Source organism: Melanostigma gelatinosum (genome assembly GCF_949748355.1).
Source record: "Melanostigma gelatinosum genome assembly, chromosome: 20".
In the NCBI taxonomy this organism is placed as follows: domain Eukaryota; kingdom Metazoa; phylum Chordata; class Actinopteri; order Perciformes; family Zoarcidae; genus Melanostigma; species Melanostigma gelatinosum.
This window is the reverse complement of record NC_136653.1, coordinates 19,168,532-19,187,771: the sequence shown is the minus strand read 5'-3', so window position 1 is coordinate 19,187,771 and position 19,240 is coordinate 19,168,532. Positions and strand designations below refer to the sequence as shown.

Sequence of the window (19,240 nt, the reverse complement as noted above, 5' to 3'; positions counted from 1 at the left end):
AGATCAGACATGCTGGACTCGAATCCCGATTTATACTCCGTCTCGCTGTGTTCGCGCTACCACACAAGCACACACACGCTATATATAAAACTTGAGTGGCAGATAACAATAGACCGTCATTGGCAAAGACAAAAGAAGTGCATTCTTAAAAAATGCATGAGAACCCTTTTGTTTTTGACCTCGTCTTACAGCCGCTACTTCTGCTCAGGCACATTGGAGGAATGGTTCTTGGAAGATGTATCGCTCAAGCGTAGTGCAGATACAGCAAAAATATCTGTTGCATGCACAGAAGTTGTTTTATTATGAATATTTTATTCCGGAGAAAACAAAAGAACAGAAGAAGTAGCACATCTGTATAAAAAGGAATCGCATTTGTCTCCAGCACTTTAAATATTCAACAGTAGTACATCTGACAATGTTCATTTGTGTGCATTCGGAGAGCAGCCTTGCATTCTTCACTTCAAAATAATAGACCCGATGACCCATCATGCATAGGGAATTATGCTTTTAGACTTTAGTCTTGGGCCGATTCTGCTATTTAGCGGCATAGAGCAGAGTTAACTCTCGCCGGGGAAACAAAGGGGCCTCATGAATTCTGCATTGTTGGCCGCTTCTCAAGAGCTTCCGAAAGTTTGAATGACTTTTAAAGACCAAACTTTCGGCCTTTGTCTAAAATGGTGGTGTCACAAATCACAGCGAAGACATGAACACTGCAGCAAAACTGAAAGCTCTAAAAATCGATAGCTGTGGAAAATGAACACAGATTCTGCCTCAACTGTTTCTTGGATCGCGCGTAATCTTCTCTCGGCTGAATTAACGTTGCGTCAGTTCAAAGTAGGTGATAACGCCGTAATTAATTTTCATATCTGCCGTTCTCAGTACTGAGTTGAGCTTAAGTAGTCTCTTTAGATCTGTGATTTCTTTCTCACAACTGTTGATGAGCTCTATTCTCCTTGAAGATGAATCAGAGATTGATCCAATTACAAGTAAAACAGTTTTGATGCTTTCTTTCTCACATGAATATAAAAAGGGAAATGTAATTTCTGAAACTTATTTTTTTTGTCATATATCTTTACAGATTGCAAGTGCGGTGGTTGGGGTGTGTTTTCTTGCTCAAGGAAATTTCCAAAACATTCATATTATGTGATCTAATCTGTAGTATTCTGGCTGTGAGGCGGGCTGTGTAACCACTGGGTCACACTGACACTGTAACGTACGCTTTAGTAGCAGCTTGACTCCAATAATACCAACCCCCCCCCCCCACCCAAAGAAGCGTGTGTGTCCCGAGGATAAATGGTGAACCATTGATCTGTTGAACTCTTGATGGGAATTTGGCCGTAATATTTATCAAAGAGACTCACACTAAACTAGTTTGGACACGTTCATGGCTTCACCGTGGCTTACTGGGTAGAGAGGGTTGTCCGCCAACCGAAAGGTCACCGGTTCGATCCTCGGCTGCACCGTGTCCTGTGTCGAAGTGTCCCTGAGCAAGACACTGTACCCCGAACTGCTCCCTATATATACAGGGATGGGTCAAACGCAGAGAATAATATCCCCACTGTGGGACGAATAAAGGAATGTTTCTTCTTCTTTTAAGATCAAATAGCATGGCATGATGAATGGCGCTGTCGCCGGCATGCTGTTTGGTTTCAGATCTCTTTTGTGCGTCATCGTTTGCATTCAGAGCGACTGGGCGAGACCGAAGATGTAATTCTCAGAGAGGACATTGCACCCTCTGTTCTCAGACACCAAACCAACATTTTACGCCCGTGTGGTACGTCGGCTGTGCGAGATTGTTACAGTTTCGACGGTGCCTAAAATTCATTTACGTTCCCAAGAAATCTGTTTGCTCAGCATTGGCCAAAGTACATGCATACATTATAGGATTGGAATGTATATGCGATCCTCAGCACATTCTCTGGAAATGACCATTCAGAATGAGTAATGACGGCCACGCCAACATCACATTACACCTAACTCATATCCATGAGCCCGGAGGGGAAATCACTGTGGTTTAATTCTCTGGTTTATGTTGGAAATGGACGCCATTAAACAAACGTTTCTTTCCTTCCAGGTATTCCATTGACTGGAAGAGTGACTTGGACAGCTACTTTGACATTGATCCAGTGGAGGGAACCATTTCCACGAACGAACTCCTTGACAGAGAGAGCATCGCCCGGCACAATATCTCCATCGTGGCGACCAAACTTAGTAAGTATGACAACAAGATCGATGGTGATTCATGCAGGTGTCGTTGTCCTTCCCCTGCCATAATCTGTGTGAAGGATTTAACACACTTTTACTCAAGTCAATCCCATTTTGCTGGAAAGGTTTATAGGTGACTATAAACCATGATGGCTCTCCCGCAGGAATGTATCTTCAGGACATTGTCTCCTCGAGCATACCCTCCTCAACTCTGTTTTCATTTTTTTCTACCTTTTTAACACATTTGATGACATTGGCATGGCGAGGGAGCGTGTCTTGGCAGAATCAACTTTTACTCACACCGCAGGAAAATTTGAACCTTCTGGAGCTTTACAGCAAGCAGATGCAGTGGCGTCACAGCATGTTGTGAAAGGAGGAACAGACGCGGGGCTGCGGTTTTTAAGACGTGTCATCAGGCTAATTATGTTTTTATGAAGGAAGTGGAGCAAATTTCCGGATAAATAAGCAAATCCATCGTCATCAAGTCATCAAATCTGCTGAGAACCGTCAAAGTCATTATCCCAGAGGCTGGCTGGTGCTCAATCAAAATCACACACGCCGTATATTCATCAGGACAGACTGTGAAATATGAGCCGTTAAAACTTGAGTCATTGTCGCCTTGGAAACTGATATTACTCACTTCCCCTCAAGGTCATGGTAGTGACATGCTAATTCTGCTTCCAGTGTGTGTGTGTGTGTGTGTGTGTGTGGCTTTTGTGCATAAATGTCAAGAGACTGGAGGATGAGATAGACTGAAAGGATGCGGGGTGATGGTAGGACGGAGTTGGTGGAGTATTAAGACCTAATCTTAAGGGAAGGCGTATAAATAATCTCCAAAAATGAATACGCCTTTTATTGGTTTAAAATTAGCGTGTAAACTGGCTACTTGTGAGGTAATCCTGTCAAACACGTCGTCCCTAAAGTCTAACTCCAGTCGGAGTGTAAACAATGAGCAGCGCACGGAAAAGGAAGCCTTGGCCCGGATATCTGGTGGCATTACCAGAAACCCAGACGTACAGACTCTTGCCCCCAGAGGCTTGTCTGTCATCAGCTGATGGGCTCCGGTGTGTAAACAGCAAAACATTTTAAAGACATTTTGCATGTGACGATAACACGTTTTAGGCTTTCCACATGTCACCTTTACGCCATGTTGTTAACGGGAAACGGCGGCGGTTAGGTTTAGTCTACAAAACCACTCATGGTTGAGTTTTTAAATAAGTACATTAGTAAAACCTAAACAGCATAATATTAGTATGAAAAACACATCACAATAACTTCTAAATAACTCAACACTTTGGGGCACAAACAGCGGCCTCCTAGTTGAAAGTCCTGTGTTTGTTCGCACCATAAGTTGTCTTTCTCACTCTTTGTGCTATGGCACTGCTCCGAGCGTAGCATGTTCTGTATTCTGTGTTTGCGTTGCAGTTAGCACAGAGTACATGGCGTAACGTATCACGCAGAAAGCAAGAAAGACGTTGTCATGGCACGCTAAATGACTTACAAATGGTTGACCTGGTTCATCATACTTGATGCAGGAATCGAGAAGCATTTCTGCTCACCTTGCCGTTGCCCACGTTCTCATAACCTCCCCCAAGTCAGCCTCTGATCCCGGCCTCTGCCTCCTCTGGTTCCGCTCTGGAGACTATTTTCACCGTGAGAGAAAAGAACAGAATTCACATCCAAAGCCATGTGTGAAAGAAAAATCATGGTTGAACTGGTGGATGGAGATAAAACCCAGCAGCCTGGAGTTTATATCCCAACTCTTGAGTTGATATCTGCGTTTGACCTCGAGTGAGATTTGGCAGAACGTTGTGCTCCGAGTATTGGAAAGCTGTTACGGCTCCTCTGAGGTGCATTCTATTATCATCTTCGGGATGCTGTCCGGCTGTTATTCAGACTTTAAAATCATAAAGAACAGCAATAAATACTGGAGCAAGACACCTTGAAAACCCACAGTAATAATGCATTGTGTGAGGAGAGGTTATGCACTGGAAAAAAACCAAAACGTTCTTACACTCTCGAGCACCCTCAGTTGGCCCCGCAGAGCAGTTTGCAATAAATAGTAAATTCATACAGCGCTCCACATTTGACCCGTTTCTGCTTCGACTGTGTGTCCTTGCTGCTAATGCTCTTCAACATGTCTCCACCCACACCTTTTACTGCGACTCAGAGGAAAATATCCAACAACAGGAGTTGTCTGATGACATTCGCCTGGAATAAAAGGCCTGTGTACACGGCTGTGATTAGTGCGACACCTGAGTTGGAGACTTTTCACTTCAGAACAGCCTCAGAGATTAGTCCGGTCACTGCTAGACACGGCAGTCATGCAGCAAAATGAGAGCAGTCTCTGCTGCTCTCCCGAGACTCAGTGCACAGCAGAGAGCGTGCTAAATAAGAGCCGGGGTTAAATTCACGGTTTTGGCATTTAAGCCCAGTGGCAATTTTTAGGAGTCAAAGAGAGGAGAAGAGCTGTTAAATGCAATAATAACCTTGGCAGGAGCACGCTCTCTATCTGTTTACAGCAATTGAGTGTAGTTTCACACCGAAGATGGAGTTTGTGTCGTGAGTTTGCTCACTTATTCTAACCAACGTTGCACTTTCAACAGATTGCTGAACATAAGGAATGCTTCTATCTCTGTTTTGCAGCACATTTCATAGATTTGTGGTTGATTGCGTGCTTGCTTGGTTGATTATTTCTTTTAATAAAACGAGCTCAATCAAAAAAAGCAATATCCAGTTATAAAAGAAGTAAAAAGCAGGCAGCTTCATGGCTGACCAATCAAGCGTTCTGTAGCAATTCAGAATTTGGTTAAATAAATTAAAGTTAAATGGAGCATTTGCTGTGGAGCTGAAACGCTGACTCCAGTCAGATTTGAATATGATCGCTGTCCCATTGCTCCATCTAGTGGGCTGAAAGATGGATCACCGATGACACACAGAGGCAGTCAACAGTTATGGAGATGAGGTTTTGAGATGAGGGGGAAACCATAAACTCTTGTGTCCAGCAGCCAAGGACTTTAAAGACATTCCTCTTTTTTCACACATTTCATTGATCTAGATTTGAAGTCGTTCAAACTTTTTAGAGGCCAAAAAACTCAGGACCTCGCTGACAGGAGAGATCAGTATTTTTCGCTGGCTGAGCATCAATGTCAGTAGTTCAGTCAGTTCAAAGCAGCAAATCCCATGCTCAGTGTCACTGTTACATCGGCGGCAAGATTGCTTTTTCCATCAAGGTCAGACACAGGTTACTAACTGAGCTGTGGCTGCGTCTCCAATCCCCTTGAGACGACCCCCCCCCCCCCCCCCGTCTTGCATTCTTCTCAACCACCCGCCCACGCACCCATACACTCACACAAACAAGTGCACACTAAGCCCCCCCACTGCAGAGCAAAGCCTATTCCCACACAAAATCCATAAAGTTTACCTTACTTGGGCACTTTTGCACAAACAGAACATTTCCCCGCTGTGCCCCTGCAGTGAGGAAACATTGTAACAAACAACCCAGGATTCAAGTGGGTCCCTCTCAAGGGGGCTTTCACACTATAATTAATATGGGCTGCACATCTCATGGCTAAAACCCATGACACAACCAGAGGAAAACAAAAAAAGAAGCTTGTAAAGAAAATATTCTCTCCAAAGAGCCATATCCCATAATGAGAGGCGTGCTTTATTTGTAGTCAGCGCACGGGATGCATCTACGGTGTGTTTTTATTTAATTCTGCTTTACATCGTCAATCAAAAGCGCCATAAAACGGCAGCGTCCGGGTGCAATCCATGCACCAACATGTCCCAGACACATCACAGGTTTCTCGAGCAGTTAGGCGGTTTAGTATCCGCTCTGACACTTTGACTGGACACTCGGGCATGACTGCCTCTTTAACCACGTGGCCATCTTACTGCAACAGTGACAAACCTTTATGCTAGCGCTCATCATCTGATGGTCGTCCTTTCCTTATCCATGATGTCAGTGCTTTGAAAATAAAATATATACCAACTCCTGCATTGTATTCTTTTCTGCATTGGTGTCACAGTGTGCCCACTGTATTTAAACACTCGTGTGTTGTGTTTTCTTCTCCAGATAGTCCGGTTCTGACCAGTCGGGTGGCCGTCACCGTCAACGTGCTGGACATCAACGAGTTCCCGCCTAAACTCGCCAGTCCTCATGAGACCTTTGTTTGTGAAAATGCCAAAGTGGGACAGGTACTTTCACATTCACTCTCTCCTCTGCCTCGGTCTATGCACACGTCATGCGGTCGTGGCATTTAACACGGCAGATTTTAAAGACGTGTTGATTCTTCAGTGAGTTGACAACTGTTGAGTGGAGTGTTTCGTCCTCACACAAAGATGATGCAAAAAGTGTTAAACTGAAGCTGAAAGGTGCGGATATCGAAATAAATGCTGGCAAAGTGTCAATGTTTACACATCGGCTGATCTTGAGGTGTGTGGAGATAATTTGTTCTACCTTTTCGAGCGTGTCGCTGTAATAAATACACATATTTAGCTCTCACTTTGACGCCGAACAGAAGGTTGGTTTCCAGTGTTCTACTCAAGGTGACTTGAATAAAACCTTTCATTTCAAGGGAGATCGCAGACTATGGATCTAAATCTCGAACAGATTGTGGCGTAGAGTTCGACTCAGCAGAAGAAGCAATCATAAAGCACAGCGGTACTTTGCATATCAGCAGCCTGGAGTACATTTCAGATGATATATTTGAGATGCAGTGGAGAAGTTGCCTGTGCGCATTGTAAACCACCTGTGCCTGTAAATTAGCCCATTAACCAGCATCTATATGCAGTTAGCGTTCGGAGGGAGCAGCTTCCTTGGCAGTCAATCAAATAGCTGTAGACTCCTCATCACATCGAGGATGTGTTTGTTGGTCCTCGGGCCTGGCGCAATCAAAACAACGGCTGTGCCCTGCAACAGGAAGTTGGCTGTGATTTTTTTGTCACGTTGTCAGTTTAAGATTAACTCAGAACACTTTGAAATCCAGCATCGAATTGGCCTCAAACCCCATTTCTAACAAATCAAATTCCAAATTCAAAAAATGCAGAAATCAAATGCAAGACAGACAACCACAGCCTTATGTTCAGATCAGCTGCAATCACCATGCAATATGTGCCGTGTATTCAAAAGGCATCCCCTCTCTCGTCTTCGCCTCCCTGGCCCTCCATTGAAGAACGTACACGTCCTTACAGTGTTTCCACAGCATGAGTCCTCCAGGTGTTGTGCACAGCTGCTGGATTATAAAGAACTGCAGAGCCTCTCTTGAAAAAAAATCCACCACACGTCTCCCTAGACGATTATCTGAACTCACGCTGCTGAAAAACATGCAAACCGCCAGAATTAAGAGAGCCTCCCGCTGTGCCACAACCTCCCATTCGAAATAATCTGTAAGCAGGACACAGCCAATCAAGAGAACGGACTATTTCCATGTAAACATGTGGGACGATCAGGAGGGAGAGTTGCCTGAGACCTTAAAACCACTACTTAGATTTGCTAATTCAAATGGCGGTGGCAAAGTCATACAGCAGACTGTTCCCTTATTTCCTGATTTATTGCACTCAGAGTCCTGACCGGTCAACTGGTCAAGTGTGAAATGAGAAAAAGCAACCACAAAGGAAACATAAAACAAGAATAGTTACTGCTCTTCGCATTAGATATACTTAGGACAGGACTATTATGTGTTCCTCACTCTTTAATGCATTTCGTTTCACAGGCTTTTTATAATGCCACGTTGAAATGCTAACCCACCGAATCAGTCTTTTATGCTGGCATAATTACATTTACATTTACAGCATTTAGCTGCCACTCTTATCTAGCGTAAATTACAATGCGGCTGAGTGCAAGAAGCAGAATGCACTTAAAGCCATTAAACATATACAATAGAAGGCAGCAGCAGTTACAGCATCCACAGCTCCACTTGTAATCGAGGAGACGTGAGAAGCACTTTAAAGTCCAAGAAAAGGAGCATTTCTGGCACGGAAGATTATAATTAAACTGTAATTAGAAAATCAAACACACCTCATGGCTTTTAAAGGCTAATGCCAAATACTGATGATGAATTCTCCCTTGAGGGATTAATACAGTATGCCTGCTTTCTCCTTCTTCTTTATAGCTCTGAAGCTGTTAGACAGACTCTCCACACATTTCCATATGCTTAGCAGCAAAAAGGTGCTTAATATGAAATTCAGAGCGGATCTATTGACTCCACATGGCTGTCAACATGGCGACAGCTAAGCTAACATTGCCCACGGATCTAACAGTGCTGACAGAGCTAACGGTGTTTATATGAGGGGGGGGGGGGGGGGGTACGCTTAGATCGTAGAACCTTTGAAGTCCCAGTGAAACAGAAGATGGAGCATCTTTTGGCTCTGCACTGAGAGCTATTCCCCCGTGAACCGCACTATTTGAGCAGTGCACAGTTAAAAAAAAGGATTTAAATCAAATCCTTTCACATTTGATTAGACTGCTAAAAAAGCGGTCGGGCTTACTGTGACCGTGGATATGATCTAAAAAGGTTCAAAAGGGCATTTTTTAGGGGCAAATGAAACTAAAAATTTGAGATAAGGTTCGTCAGAAACGTCACTAAGCAATTGTTTTACCGTCGTATTTGTTAATTTAACAACTGGGCAGTCGACAGATCATGAATTAATAGCAGTTTTGATGAAACATTTGTCAGTTTTTGTCTTATCTGTTATTGTAAATTGAATACATTTAGTGTTTTCTTTGGACAGACAATAGAACAACGAGTCAGAAAATGATGGCAGAGAGACAGTTGCATGACATCACAGGTCCCTGGCCAGTTCCAATCCAATCAGGGACGCAGCGGCTTCATGGTATGCAACTGCTTGTCCTCTGGAGCACCCTGCACAACATGCAGTTTCGCTCTGTGGTCAATTTTGATGGACATTCGACGATATTTGGGGAAAAAAGGATTGATAGATTCGATGCAATTAAAAGTAATTGCTATTTGCAGCTTTAGATTTATTCATCAACAAGCTCATTTGGTCGCTCAAACGATGTGTACAGCAACAACAGTGCATTCATCACACCTGGTGTCAGGTTAGCTCCTCTGGAGGGGATTTTGTTCAACATTGGGGGTGATGTAACAAGGCAGGGGGGCTGATTGGTGGCGCAGAGGCATCAGGTCTGCAGCAGGTCAAGCCCTGTGAGCGGGGGGGGGGGGGGGGGGGGGAGCAGACTGGTGGCACAGCCGGCAGGACAGCCGGTTTCAGGCGAAGCTCTGAGACGTTTGGGGAAATGAAGAAAGTCGTCAGCAGTCTGGTACGGAGGCGGCTCAATCAGCAGTCTGTGTCTGACACGGTGGAAAAAGTGTTTCAGTAAATGCTGTCACGCAGTTTCAAATACAAGTCATCCTGTTTGTTGACGTGTCGTAGTTGTACAGTGTATAAAATAACTGCTTTCTGTTCTGAATTACCTTTATCCATCACACTATGTGCCGAGGCGATCGAGAAATGTATCTGAGAAATATTCACTGCCTTGGTTCAGCGCCGACAGGTCTGACATGCAGTCGGTTCAGGACTAGTTGACACCTTCTGTTCAACGGTGAATACTTTCACATTTTCAAGCCAGAGCATTTTGACCTGTAGGAGTTTTATTCCCCATTAGAAAGACATATTTCACATTAATAACACAAAACCTTCCAACTGTCAACATCTGGACAGTTTCCTGTTCACCAGTGTACCGATACAGGACAACTAGAAAATTAAAAGCAAGTGAGAGAAGAATGCCTTCCCTTTCACCATCTAAGTACGTGATTTGTATTTTTATTTTTAACAGGTGATTCAGACATTCAGTGCAAAAGACCAGGATCTACCGACTGCTGGACAACAGTTCTCCTTCAAATCACCAAAGGAAGACACGAAAAACAAGAATTTCACCATTCGGGACTTTGGAAGTAAGTCTTCCTGTATTTTAACACATTTTGCTGACATGGCAAATCAGTGCAGTACAGTGTGAAACGGCAGACTGATTATATAATCTGGAGAGATGTTTTTATTTATATGAGCTTTATTTTACCAGGATATTCCAATTGAGATGTGGAATCTCTGTTTTGAGGGGGTTACACAACACGTGTTTTTACACTTTCTGCAGCTTCATCATGTGAACGATGGAAACCACGTTTCCATCAAGTTAGCAGTATGAACGGTAAAGACATGGCGCCTGCAGGCAATCACAGTTTCGCATAAAGAAATCAGATGATAAATAGAAACTTTTTTTAAGGAAATAAACACAATTTTTAAAAAACACAGCTTTAAAATATCTGTAAATGGTATTGCAAGTGGAGTTGATCGTGATTAAAGAAATCTACTTGTTGTATATTGTTAACAGCTGAATTTGGGGGCAAATAATCCAACAAATAGAACCATTATTCTTACTATTGCATCTCTACATGAAGCTAGTTAGGTTGTTGCTCATAGCTCATGGAGTGACATGTCCCAGTGCTAAAAATAAGTTAAACACATGCAGTCAGTCGTCGTCTTATGATAAGGGCATCTATGACACTCTGCAATGTGCGCTGGCCGAGCCCTTTGAAGTCGAACCAGAAAGACGGGTCGTGAAAAGTGAGACATGGCAGGATGAAGCCAGGGGAAACGAATGCATTCACCATCCTCGACAACACCGGGTCCGAACCTCTGATCCAGTTTTCCCTTTTGGACACACCGTCGTGCAGTTCCCTGACTGCCAGAGGCCCCTGCAAGCACACTCTCCAGATACAGAGGGAGATCTGATGGGCAGGGACAGGAAGCACAAACACCACAGGCACCGCAGGACAGGTTCGGCAAGAGAGGGGGAGAGAGAGAGAGAGAGAGAGAGCCCAGAACAAGATCACGGTTGTGCACAACATGCAAGGTGTGCTAAAACGCCCGACCCGTCAGGCTCTGTCAGTGGAACAAACCCGGCGTGACAGGGGTCAGACGGTCTCGCTGTAGAGACCCGACATGTTCCCTCTCGTACGCACTCTCGGCCTCTATTCCACTCGCCCATCCTCACGCCCAAGTTGTTGCCATTGTGCGTGTTTATTTATATTCTGCATCTATCATCTCTCATTGCTAATCTGCTGTTTCTCTGGAGTGATGCTGCCTGCACTCAGAGATAACAAAATAACAACCGATCCCAACAGTCGGCGCGGTGCAGACGCAGAACGCTTTGCAGTGTTTCGGGGGGGATGATGTACTGGGTGTGGTTGGGCTCGATCGGCTTTGAAAGAAAGCGGCGTAAAACGGCGAGAGCTTGGATAAGACCACTCTTTGATACGTTGCAGTTTCTCATCACGTTCAGGGAGGCACATTGGGTAGAGGATTTGATATCAAACATAAAGAGTTATCAGACATTGAAAAGTTGTATCTCTCTCATACTTGGACCTCCCGACTTGTAATGTAGCTCAGGAGGATCGTCTGATTGATGTGAGGTCATACTTGGGGTTGAATTTTATTTTGCTTTGGTCAGAAAAGTCTCTCACCTATAGATCAAGGAATAAGCACTTGCTGCACTACTTCAGGCCCCCCCATGCAAATTTGGAAGATTCGTTGAATCTAAGACCACATGCCCTTTGTAAATACCAAAAAAATCACGCCTGTTTTGAAGATGTCTTTTTGATTTCCCCCCCTAATCATCTAGACAACACAGCTGGGATTGTGACAAAGCGGAATGGCTTCAGACGGCGTTTGCAGGAGATCTTCTTCCTTCCTGTGGTGATTGACGATAATGGCTACCCTCCTAAGAGCAGCACCGGCACTCTGACCATCCGTGTATGTGGCTGCGAATCAAACGGCTCCCTGCTAACCTGCAGCGCCGAGGCCATCTTTCTCCCCGTGGGCCTCAGCACAGGAGCTCTGGTCGCCATCCTTCTGTGTATCATCATCCTGTTAGGTGAGACCTTCTGGCTTTGAAACATTCTTGGGTCATTCGTGATCATAATAATATCAGAAAGTTATTGAGGTTATTGCTTATAAAATACACATGTAAACTGTATTCTAAGTGTCCATATTACTACTTTGTCCAAACCAGCAAATCTGTGGCGTCTCAGCAAACACATTTAAATCATTTAAATTGACATGTTCGGTGAATTTGTGCCTTTAAAATCTGCCCTGGAGTAGATTCTAGACTTTGATTGGCTCGTGAGACACTGAGCTCGACACAGAGATCCAGACCCAGATCTATTAACAGTTTCTACATCAATCCAAACACGCTGAGCTGACCGTCAGACTTGGTCTGGCGTCTCTCCAGGAGTGTCCGCAGTTAATTACAGAACCCATATGAATTTGGTCATTCAATGAGACGCTCAAGATTGGAGGGAGGGACGCTTGGCTCTACAAACTAAATCCAATCCTGCTGCTCTGTGGCCGCTTCCCAGGCTACAGCTTTTACATTCCCCACAAGGTCATGGTTGTAAAACTCCTCCTTCATTCTCCGCTGTTAATGTCCAAACTCATTCACATAGCAGGGAGGAAGTAAATGTAGCTTTATGTGATCATTTTCTGAATCATGAATATGAGCTAGTCCGTTGTATATGCGGTCTGGAGCTGTGACGGTGTGTACCCTGGATCTCGGAGGAATGACTTCAAAGCTCCAAATTGACTCCCCCCCTCCCCTCCCCTAAAGGCTGAGGCTGACGCCAAACAGAACTCACACTGAGAACATTTCCACAGAGCCACTTAGTTCCTGTGCAGGATTTGTCAGGATGATGACCCAGTTGTCCTGTGAGGAGACATGATGAGGTAAATTAAACAGATCAGCGCAGGGGCTTTCGTCTGCATTGCCGTTTTCTCCCAAACTGGTGTGGATTGGCTGCACACAGTGACGAGCTGTGTTCAACCGGTGTGTCCTCCAATAACTGACTCTTGCTGAAGTCTACGCTGGAGCCACTGGGGGGAGCTGGCACACTATACACAGGTAGATATAGTCACATGGTAGTCAAGGGAGGCAGATAGGAAGTGAGATTCAGCAAGGATTGAAAGAAGGGACCTTCTTAAGCCGTTTATTTTCTTATTTATTGGGCTCATTCACATGAATGATTACAGTTTTATCCATTGCTCTTGTGCCTGGATGCAACTGTATATTAAAAACCCAAAGGAAAAGATTATTTTACTGCATATTTCACTGAGGAGACAGAGAGAGGGACACAGAGGGAGACAGATTGCACTGACAGGAGAAAGGCAGGGAAGGAAATTCATTGTAACCCTGATATGTTGAAAATCACACTGTGGCACTACAGCGTCTGAAATATGCAGAACCTCAGGCAACCGCTGAAGGGTTGCATGAAAAAAGAGTAAACTGTGTGCTTTGGGTAAATTCTCAGCGGTACAATTTTACCCAACAGTGCTTGCAGTTCTCGTGCCATCTATTGAAAGCATATAATGCTGCCAGCACACTTCATTTGCCTTGAGCCACAAAAAGCAGTTCGACTCCCAGAAGGCATTGAATTGCAGGTCAAACTGTGTTTTCGATGTCTAGCTTACTTATAACCATAGTTTCAATGGGATTGCATTCACTGTATGTTCACAGCCACAGTACTTAGGCACAGAGGTGCTTCGAGCTTACTGTCAACATGCTAACATGCTCACAACCTTATCTCAGTTTGTAAGCATGCAAAAGATAAACACAAATTACAGCTGAGGCTGATGGGAATGTTACTAGTTTTCCACATACGTGTATAAACCAAAGTGAAAACAACATTTAGAGCTGCTGGTGGTACTACAGCTACGATGTCAAGGTATCATCGAAGTCATAACAATTCATGCTGACGGGGGGATCAACTTCAATATCTGAACAAAATTCCATGGCAATCTTTCCAAACGCTGTTTAAATATTTAAGTCTGGTGGTGGACTGACCGAGCCTGACATCCCTAGAGCCATGCTGGTAACATGGATAAAAAGCACAAACCACATTTGACCCAGTTTTAACCCAAAGACCATAACTTGTACCCCATAATCTCTTTTTCTCCGGACAGGAAACGTGTTTAATAAAGCTCAGTTATGTGGATGTGTCAACAGTGGACTAACATGTCATTTTCTCGATTTCTTTCCCTCCAGTAATCGTGGTCCTCTATGTGGGCTTGAGGCGGCAGAAGAAAAAGGAAACCCTCATGTCATCCAAAGAGGACATCCGGGATAATGTGATCCACTATGACGACGAAGGTGGCGGTGAGGAGGACACGCACGCATTTGACATGGGGACACTTCGCAATCCCAAGGTCGTCAAAGAGAATCTGTTCCGCAGGGACGTTAAACCTGAGATGAAGAGAGGTCCCAGGCCGCCGGTCTCGCAGGACAGCGCCGACATCAGAGATTTCATCAACCAGCGTCTGACAGAGCACGACGTGGACAACGCGGCACCGCCCTACGACTCCCTGGCCACGTACGCTTACGAGGGCGACGGCTCTGTGGCAGAGTCGCTCAGCTCCATCGACTCTCTTGCCGTAGACCTCGAGGAGGACTATGATTACCTCAATGACTGGGGGCCCCGCTTCAAGACACTGGCAGGGATATTTGGGGAACAGTCAGAAACGCAGTCGGACTCAGCGACTACGGAGAATACACATTGATGTTATTCACAGACTCGAAAAGCAAATATGTAACAATGTTCTTTAAGTTGGCGTCTCACACACACGACCACGTTTTCCCAATGTTTTCCTCCCATGTTATCAGTTTTCATCTTTTTCCAGCTCACCGGTTTCTATTTTACGTGGTACTTTACCGTGCTCAGTCCCAAAATTGTAAAAAGAAAAAAGAGGGAACATATGGTAACACGATTAGATGAGCCAAGCAGCCAATCAATTACCTTTCGATTGAACGTTCTTGTCTTACATTTCGTTTCCTGTTGGGGAATACGCATACACGCGGAAATGTTGTCATTTCCTTGAACATCCTTAAAAGTGCCTCAATATAATTGTTCTTTCACTCGCTATTTCATGCCACATACCCAGTGTTGTTTCTTAGAACCCCATAGGTTAAGCTGATTCAGTCGGCATACTGTGCTCTGACTGGCTGAATCATCCACCAACACCAATGTCAACTCTGTGGGGACAATGAAGTGGCCCGAGTTTGGCCAAAGATGTTTTGAATGTTATTTATTGTTCTATTTATTTATTGGCTGATTGAGTTCAATTCAATTTTGTGTATTTATCTATTTATGTCTCAGTCATCAACCTGTATTTTTTATTTTTGGAGACACTCGAGGAATTTTGTAATTAAAAAGGCCCACATGAAAATGTATGTTTCTGTTCAGTGGGTCCTGTGAATAGACTTGTACTAGAGTTGTAAAAAAAATATATTAGGGCTAAATACTGCAGTTCAGTCATGTAATAAACAGTTTTCTTAAATAAACCACACTTGGACAAAATCCCTTTCTGTGTTCACTTATTTTGCTCTGTGAATATGTAAAGCCCATCCACCACTGGATTACAAAAACAATGTAATGTGCATGATGACGACTTTGAAGTAGCCTATTCCTTCTATGCCGCCAATATTTAGCAACATTACGAATGACCACTTTGGTCCAAAATAAAATATCTCAACAAATATAAATTGCCGAGGAGATTTGTAAAGTCATTCTCAAGACAAGCCTACTTTGGTGATGCTCTGACTCTTCCTCGAGTGCCACCAGTGGGAGTTTTGGTTTTGTGTGAAATGAATGGATCAACATCACATTTAGTACAAACACATTTGCTGCCCAGAGGATGAATCCTGATGATTTTGGTGCTCCCTTTACTTTTGATGTAGCACCAGCAGCAGGTCAAATGTATTGATCATCAAGTTGGATATCTACACATCTACCTGATGGATTGGCAAATAATTTAGTCCACGGACATTCATGGTTTCTACACGATGTATCCAAATGGCTCTGGGTGTCACTGATATTTCCTCTAGAGCTATCAGAGGGATGGGATCGGTTGTGAGGAACTTTGGTACAGATATTTATCTTTTCATGTCTGTGTGATGCCCTCACGTTTAATCCAGCCCCATCATCAGGTCAAACATTGAATTTGCCCAATATTTTTCGATCGTATCAGCCTGTATTATGTCATTGGGAGTGTTGACATATCGCTGCTAGCAGTTAGCTTATAGCAGCTATTTTAACTCATAGTAGCTCAAAGTGCAGCCTCACAGAGCCACTAAGGTGGCTGCAAAAATGATCTCTTAAATCCCTACCTTTTATATTCTTTATATTTTGTAAATTCGGTTTAATTTGCACTGCCTGCATTGCATGTATTACAGTTCTGTCCCTACTCCCACCTTCAAGACAGCACAACCTTCCTGTAAGAGAGACATTACTCAACAGTCGACTGGTTTTCTTCAGACAAATCGACAAACAAATGCTTTTAAAGTGAGTGTTTCCGGATTTGGTGAAACGTCCCCATGCCAAGGAGAGACAATCAAAATCCAAGAATTGCAAGTCACACCAAGGCTTCCGTAAAGTATCAAGAGGGCCAATTTCCCCTGTCTTTGAATGGAGTAGCTCAGACCTCTCTCTCCACGGTCTGGTGACGACATAATGGAAGTTCTGGATGAAAGCCAAAGCAGTCAGTGACACACAATGCAGAGCCTCTACCAATGGATGCGAGGCGATTCTCCTTTCTGTCTCTCTCTATCACATCCAATCGGTATCCCTCAAGGCCGAGCTTCAGTAAATGTGCAATGACGTGTTTGAATTGACATTAAGCAATCTATGACCCTTGCTGACAGCAGGAATTACAACAACAGTGACATAACTGACCTTCTACTACACCCATGCCATCCTTTTGAGTTATAGTGGTCTGAGACTGACTCCAACAATGTGGTCACATTGTCAACGACAAATGAGTGATTTAGAGCCAATTAGAGCAGAAATCCAACTGATATATCACCATGAAACAAACTCCAGGTCTAATGGAAACTGCTGTACTGTGGTCATTGTTGTACTACCTAGTTTATTGGAACTAAAGTGACCTGCAATCTTCCTCTTCCTCAAAACTGTGAGTGTGATCAGTCAATTATTCGCTTAGAGGATCAACAGAAACGTGTAAGCTCCAGCTTTTCCACTGTGAGGATTTGCAGTTCTTGTATATCTCGTACCATTACAAGCTCAATGGCTTTGGATTTTTAGGCATACTAGTGACTTATCATTTGAAATATCTCAAGATGTACATTATCAATTGGCTTCAAATTTAGTAAAGGCATTAATTGTTTTCAGGAAATAAATCCAAATGACTTTGGAGATCCTCTGACTTAATAGATACAGCAGGCATTTCGATATCTGAGTCATGCAAGTCTGGACGAGCGGCGCTGTCACGATTCAACAAAGACGAGATTTCACAGCACCTTTTGAATAAACCCTTCTATTGTTGTAGTCACTGAACAATTTGCTTAGCCCAAAAGAAATGAATACACAACATCGCCGAGGCCGCTCTCTGTTATTACTTCTCAGTTTGCTGTGGAATATATGCTTGAGTTTATAATGAACCCCTGTATTGCACACTTCTGTGGTTAGGGTTTGTAGTGTTGATGCATATGGGTGCTTTAATTAATACCAGTCACTTTGCATTATTCTGCATCTGAGGGTATTTTCTCAGAGTGCTTATGCATATGGAAATCAAGCTGTCACCACTGCTGCCGCGTGCTCTCTAAGCCGACAGGTTTTCTTTACAGAAATGTGCTGATCTTGGTGTGCATATATTTGTAGCCACGAACCTTTCTTAACCCTCTTAATAAGGCAGCAGCAGAGGTGACCAGCCTTGAGACAGCGGCACGTTAGTAAACACAGCAGTCACACTTTGAGAATATGCTTACTGAGTGTTGTGCAATAATTAAGGCATTAACTGATGGAGAAAGAAAATCAGTTGATAAAAAAATCACCCTGTTAATTAGGTAAACCTAGATGGCGTAAATGTGATGCAATTTAATTGGAAATTCCCACAAGGTGTTTTATCTTTAAAAAGTATAAAATGCTGACTTGTTGACAATATGTCAGAGAAGTGTTGATTGAAGGGGTGCTTTTGAAGGGAGTGGGTCTTTGTTCCCTCTGAACGGTACCTCCCCAAACCCCAATAGTCTGAAAAATGTCACATTGGACTGAAAGCTCAAAGCAGGCACAAAGTTAATGAGGGACCGTTGTGCTGAGGGGCCATAGGGCCCTTTCTTGGATGGAAAATAAAATGATAAGTGTTGTGGGCACACAGAGCTGAGGGAACATACATATTGGTGTCGAACTCAATTTAAATGAGGAGGGGTGATAACTAATAGTGCACCGCCAATGCCACTATAAAGTACACGTGCAGCTCTGCCACTTAATCACGTAAGAAGTCTCAGCTACCAAACACAGCCCTTTCCCTGGTATTACACTGGAGGCGGGGGTGAAAAGGATAGGGTGAAAAAGTCAGCCGGTGAATAAAAAGCTTTGTATTTTTTACTTTAAAGGTATTACAGAAACGTTAAGCTGCAAAGGAAGGTTTTAAAACCGTCCACACATTTCTGAAGGACGTGTGGAATTCGAAATTCTTCTTCTATGTAGCAACTTTATTTTTCAACTTGTCACTGTTCTCCTGCAGCGCTGTGATTCTTGACTTAAAAAAGAAAAAAATCAATGTACCAACAATGAGACATTGTAAAGTCACACAACACTTGGCAAGGGACAATATATAGTTACATTTTAAAATCCACAGCTAGATGCGTAGTTGTAGTTAGTAGTTTAGCACAACACTTCTTTATGACACTCATTGCTTAGCCTCGGGAGCGCATCGTATATTTCATGGCAAAAAGGCAAAAGGAATATTTGCGGAGACAAAGAGGAGCCATACAGTACAATAAAGATAGCAAGGTGAGTTTATTTGTATCGGACCTGTCAGATACAGAGGCCAGCAATAGATTATACCTGGAAAAACACATCCAGGGTGAAACATGGCGACAGAATGGAATAAAATAGAACTCTCAGATCTTCCATAGGACAACAAAACTTTGCTTCAGTGACATTTTGTTTTAAATTCATCAAGCAACATGTAGAGGTGGAGAAAGTTCTCCGTTGAATATTGATCT

At 43.5% G+C, this 19,240-nt stretch overlaps 1 protein-coding gene across 1 annotated transcript in view; it reads left to right on the top strand.

The window, feature by feature from the left end:
• LOC306794138 (cadherin-12-like) overlaps positions 1-14,775 on the top strand; it is a gene marked incomplete at its 3' end in the record, with an annotated part of 49,235 nt that extends 34,460 nt beyond the window's left edge. Inside the window, exons 7-11 of the mRNA XM_079292070.1 lie at positions 2,075-2,211; positions 6,284-6,405; positions 10,007-10,124; positions 11,849-12,100; positions 14,264-14,775. Coding sequence (XP_079148196.1) covers positions 2,075-2,211; positions 6,284-6,405; positions 10,007-10,124; positions 11,849-12,100; positions 14,264-14,775 — 1,141 coding nt within the window. The remainder of the gene's footprint in view (positions 1-2,074; positions 2,212-6,283; positions 6,406-10,006; positions 10,125-11,848; positions 12,101-14,263) is intronic.
• Positions 14,776-19,240: the final 4,465 nt, after the last annotated feature.